This window comes from Lycium ferocissimum, chromosome 6 (assembly GCF_029784015.1).
Source record: "Lycium ferocissimum isolate CSIRO_LF1 chromosome 6, AGI_CSIRO_Lferr_CH_V1, whole genome shotgun sequence".
NCBI lineage: Eukaryota > Viridiplantae > Streptophyta > Magnoliopsida > Solanales > Solanaceae > Lycium > Lycium ferocissimum.
In genome coordinates this window covers 33,371,436-33,377,637 of record NC_081347.1, presented here as the reverse complement: position 1 = coordinate 33,377,637, position 6,202 = coordinate 33,371,436, and the positions used below count along the sequence as shown (strand labels likewise).

General features: G+C 33.4%; 1 protein-coding gene across 1 annotated transcript; it reads left to right on the top strand.

Moving 5' to 3' along the window:
- Positions 1-3,153: 3,153 nt before the first annotated feature.
- On the top strand, positions 3,154-4,099 carry LOC132061276 (uncharacterized). The gene is made up of 4 exons (XM_059454119.1): positions 3,154-3,204; positions 3,284-3,357; positions 3,653-3,851; positions 3,978-4,099. Exons 1-4 carry the CDS (start codon positions 3,154-3,156, stop codon positions 4,008-4,010), a joined length of 357 nt encoding a protein of 118 aa, XP_059310102.1. The 3' UTR covers positions 4,011-4,099.
- The last annotated feature ends 2,103 nt before the right edge of the window (positions 4,100-6,202 follow it).

Below are 6,202 nucleotides of genomic sequence, written 5' to 3'. Positions count from 1 at the left end.
TAAGTTTGACTTTAGAAAATAAAGTCAAGACCTAAAGTAATTAATGAAAAAGTTTAAGATTATATTGGAAATTTTTGTGAGGACTACAAAAGCCCCTATATATATATATATATATATATATATATATATATATATATATATATATATATATATATGTATAAACTTCTGCTAAAGAAGATTTAATACTCTCCCGTATCTTAAACTTCACTTGAATAACTATTTTGGGCCAAAGAGATATGAAAGTCAGCCAAAAGCATTACAAAAATCCATTTTTACCAGAAAAAATACTGACGAACCCTTATGCTTTAGGATAGTGTTACATTGGTCCTTTCACAGCTTTCATGTATTGTGATAACTTCAAATTAATTTGACTAATAATCATTTAGTTCCTTCCATTAGCTTTACCCATGGATATTGTTTAAAACGAAATAAAATATTATTTGTATTCTTTGACTGATATGAAAATCAAAAAGGAAAATAAAAGTATTTTTAAATACCTATTATAGTAACATTCATACTTCCCCAAAGTGTACGGTGTTAAAAATAAAATTAAAAAAACTCGTACTTACAAGAGCATACAAGAGTTACATCATTTTGATTTATCGAAATTTTAGATACTACCTAGTACATCATACTTGATTTTTTTGTATTAAGTAAATTTGTCTCTAACTAATGAATTAAACTCTCTCGTGATCCATACATGGCTGCCTTTGGATGTTTCAACTTGTTGCGGCTGTCTCACTTTTACCGGATTGAGGTGAGCATAACTTCAATGTATCCCCTATCTCTATGACTATATATGGGTCTCAAAGAGTTGACTTTCAAAAAAGGGAGCGGCTCTGCTTTATTAAAACTTGTCAAGTACTTATAAATGTAGGTTTAGATAAATGACATGTGTATTTGTGAATTTAAAAGGTTGAGATTTGTTTTAGTTTATTTTCTATGGGGAAATATTTTTTAACGGTAAGAATTGGAAAAACAAAGAATCAAGTTCGAAGTTAGAATTTAAGTTCTGCCCAGGTAAATTTAAACCTTTGCGATCGCGAGGCCCACCTGTCACAATCGCGAAGCACAAAAGGGACCCGATCCAACTTTCCTTTTTCGTGATCGCGACCTTACCCACCATGATCACAACCCGCTCCCTCTTCCTTCATCTCAGTCGCGAGCCCTTCATCGCGATCGCGATGAAGGAAACCAGAACAGTAGAACCAGATTTTTCTAGTTCCTCCCAAATTTTGATCCAGCACCCGAAACTCATCCGGGATCCCCGGACACTAACTAAATATGCATTTTGGTCATAAAACATGCTACGAACCTGTTGGCACACTCGAAATTTCAAAAATAGATCGTCTTGACCCGATGATGACCCAGGTCAGCTTCAAATCCTCAAATTAGCTAGTTTCTCCACCAACTACCCAAATCACACCTAAAGACCTCAAGACCCAAAGCAACAGTCTGACTAAGTCATAAATCAAATTCCGGACCTAATGGAATCGAAGAAAAATTGAAAAGCCATATGTACCCCCTATGTTGACTTTGGTCAAACTTTTTCATTTTCTTAACTTAGAAACTTCCAATTTCACTAAATTCAATCCAAAATCTACCTGATTACCTCGGAACCGCTTCATCCATTCCCGCAAGTCATAAATACCATTAAGAAACTACAAGAAGGGTATTTTGGGAAAAATAAGTCAAAAAGCTCAAAATGACCAAATGGGTCGTTACAAAAAAAATAAATGGGGACAGACTCTTATGATAAATGTTAATTATTCTAGACTCAATTAGAAAAGTTGATAAAGTCATTTTAATTAAAATGCTTTAATGCAGAATTTGGAACTACAAATCAAGAAGAGCACATTAGAATTGCAGATTTTGGATGTCAACATAAGGTGATTAATTTGATATAACAAGTGTTTTCCTTTAAAGTTCTTCTTATAACATAATTAATTAATTGGTTCCATTCTATTCATTTTATGCAATAAACATTAGTTTTCTTATTAACTTTTTTGCCGGGGTTACGAACCAGAAGCAGACCAAGAGCTTTCTCTTCATCAACTCAATTGGTGTGAGAGGAATTTGCAACAATCTTTGCAAAAAATCATGGCTAGAAAAGTTTGTTCTTCAGCAATTTTCCTTGATTTATTTCGTTGAAGAACTGTACAAAATCGCAATTTCTAAGAAAATAATTTGTCAAATCAACTCCTATATTCAATAATCCTGATTAATGTCAAATGAATTCTGATCAGATTGAATTGTAGAAACAAGGCAAGATGGAGGTTCACGTTGCTGCACAACAAACAACTCCCTAGCAGCTTGATACTTGGATTAATCCATACAGGTTATCTTTTCACATTATATTTTATTTTCTAAGAAAATTCCCTCTCTTTTCTCCTTATTAGGTTCACATAGTTTTTCTTTAAATAAACATCATAAAATGATAAAGAGTTGCACTCTACAGTGGTTCTGTTCTAGTTCTAGGTCATCAATTTTTGAAAAAAGAAATTCGTAAGATCTTATCTCACTTCATAAATTGATTAGTTAAAATCAAGCATTAAATATTATATAACATGTTTTTATTGGTAAATTATACAATGCGTGTTTGATTTAAGATAGAGGCAATATTTTGATTTACATCCTCCTTGTTAGTATGTGTATACATTTGTTTTGGAGAGTCTGATTGATTGAATTAGTTTTCACGAAATTGAAATATGTAAATTCAAGAAGTCCCACGTGTATACAATCATCACTCTTTTGTCTATCCTAATATAATAATAATAATAATAATAATAATAATAATAATAATAATAATAATAATAATAATTATTATTATTATTATTATTATTATTATATTGTTGTTGTTGTTGTTGCCGTTATTATTACAGTACAAGTATTCAGGGGAGCATATTTCAAGATTGGCTAGACAAAGGAAAGGGAGTATTAGGCGATTCTAGCAATTACGCATACAACACTCCCTGTGCAAGTTCTTCACAGTGTGAGAATATATCATTTTCTCAAATTCAAAACTTATCTTATATCCCAATGCATGTAATGCTACTTTAAATAAGCAGTAGTTAAGATTTTCTTAAAGAGAACGATATATCTTCTTTAACTTACATATTATATTTGTCCGCCCAATATAGCCAGCAACAAAACATGGTAGTAGATGTCAAACAGAATCTAGCACAAGCATTTGGAAAATTCGAGGTACAATATTTTTGGGCATATTATACCTTGTTAAAGTTTTCTCTGTCATTAAGTCAAAACTGATTAAGTCATTTTGCAGGCACAAGTCAATTTTGATGAAAGTAGTGGCAAATCTATCATGGACTTTTGGCACAGTCTTTGCACTTCTACAAGGTTTCTTTCAATAAACTTGATTCCACAACCATGTTAAACAAGCACATTCTTGCATTTAATTGTTGTTCGCAAGATAATACTTCATCTGTAAAAGAATGATGATATCAGAATTATAATGGTCAAAGCATCTAAACTCAATACGAAATCAAATCATTATTAAAGACAAAATAACTAAAAGGTTAATAATGTCATATAAATGAGTCAGAGGAAATAAAATTAATTGTCACTCTATATTGGTTTTGTTCTTGTTTAATGTTATATGAATTCTAATTATGCTTTTGTTTTGCTATCTCAGGCCTATCTTCGGTCCAGTCTCCACTATGGGTACACAACTAAATAATCCTTCCCAATTAGAGTTGGAATCTGCCCATTCAAATTGGAGTACCAACTCGAATCATAACAACAACAATCACATCACTCAACATAATGATCATTCTTCAGTTCATAGTGATGCAAGAGTTCCTAGTGTTAATGGATGTAACTATCACATGGAGGTCAGTTCAAAGCACTGTTCTTATTATTATAGAGTTAATTAATATCATTATTTTTGTATGAATTCATTTCCTTTGTTATATTATTAAGATAAATAGACTCACATTAAGATGTTTTGTCTCAATCAGGAGAATACCATGGGAAACAATGAATATCGTTGAAAGAACATGACAATGATCCATGAGAATGGGATGATGATGTCCTCAATGAGACTTTCAGTGTGGAAGACTTCTAAATATTTAGATTGATCAAATGATGACAAATAATCTTTTTAATCATCCTTTATCTTTGGTTCATTTAAGGCAGTCTTTCAATGTACAAAATAAATAAAGATATAGATTTCTGATATTTTAGCTTCTTCTTTTTTTATTTCTTATTAAAAGAGATCTAAATACACGTAATTTGGCCTATATATGTTAAAGTGAATAACATATGGTCCTTTGAATGTCAGAAATAAATTGTTAGCACCATCATGTATTAGTACTTCATATAATTAAGTTATTCGTTCAGACTATGTGTCAAGACTAAATCGAGTCAAAATCCATTCGTCACCAAGTTCACATTCGAGTCTGATTCAACACTCAAAAATACAAAAATCAAAACCATGATGAAATCCACATTAAAAGGTCAAGTCTATTTCTAGGTAGTAAGGATGAAAAAGTAAAGCTGAAATAATGCTTCAATATACATGATTTTTTCTCAATTGAAGAAATTTCCATGTACTTTAACAATAACGACTGGTTTTATCAAATCATATGTTTTTTCAGATATATTCCACGAGACCCCCATTCCTTCCTCTAGTTTATGTAAATTGACAGCTAAAGGCAGAGCTGATAAATCTATGAGAATATCACCGAATAAAAGAACATCCAAATTTTATTTCATGATTAGATCTCTATGTTGGAATATTAAGGGATTGAAAGCTTAATTGAGAGAGCTTAAGCAATTGAAAATAAAACACAATTTGACCTTTTCTGCAATATAAGAACCTATGTGTAGGAGAAAAAAACTTGAGAAATATAGGAAAGGGCTTGGGTGTGCATATATTATGCTAACTGCACAAACAAAATATGTTTCTTTTTGGGATGAAGAGGTTGATTTTCTAGTGAACTCTTACTCTGAGCAACCACTCGCTTATGAGATTAACAGCAGGGATGAATTACTAACCATTACCACTATTTTGCCAAGTGCAAAGTCCATTAAAGGGAGCCATTATGGGAAGAATTGAAGACCACTCTATCAACATCTGACATGGATGGAATGGTTGTGGGTCACTTTAATTGTAGTACTAATCTTATAGGAAAGAGAGGAGATAACATCATAAGATGGAGAAGAGCATGATACTTTTTGACTACATGAGATAGCGAACATAAGGATGTAGGATTCATTGAGTCCATATATACTTGGTGAAATCATAGAGTGCTTGGAATTAAAATATAAAAGAGGTTGGGTAGTGTTCTTATCAATCAAAATTGACTGCAAAAAGTCCCTGATACTTCTATGATACAATTGATTAGAACTAGTTCTGACCATGCCTCCCTTTTAATAAGTTCTACAGCCTCTGATAACGAACCCTAAATATTTCAGATTCCTAAACTTTTAGGTTAAAAGAACATGTGTAATGACCCACTTGGTCGTTTTATGATTTATTTCCTTTTTTCCTAAAATACCCTTTCCTTAGTTTCGCCTTGGTGTTTATGACTTGCGGGGATGGATGGCAGGGTTCCCGAGGCGACCAGGTTAGTTTCGGATCAGATTTAGTAAAGTTAGAAGTCCTTAAGTTATGAAAATAATAAATTTTGACCAAAGTCAACTTCAAGGGGTAAATGGGTCCGTATCGAGGTTTCGTCCATTCCATTAGGTCCGAACATGATTTATGACTTAGTCGAGTACTTGGTGTGGGTCTCGAGAGGCTCGGGCACGATTTGAGCTTTTGGTTGGAAACTAGTTAAATGTAAGAGTTGGCCATTGTCATCATTGGGTCAAGACGACCTCTTTTTGGTGTTTTTGAGTTCGTGAGCATGGTCGTACTGTATTTTATGACTGAAATGCATATTTGGTTTGTGTCCGGGAGGTTCCGGATGAGTTTTGGGGGTAAAATCGACGTCCGGGAGTATTTTGTGATTGTTGGTTTCTGGAGCCAACCACCCTTCTTCGTGATCGCAGGAGGGGTGTTGTGATCGCATAGCCTTGGAGGGATAGGCTATCCTGATCTTGTGGTGGTCTTTATGGTTGCGTGGGATAGTGGGATGGGTTGGTCTGAGCCGCGGGTCTTTACATTCACATAGGCCTCGCGATCGGGGAGGGAAAATGTGGACATGCCCACCAAAGGCTATCACACAAGCACGAAGCA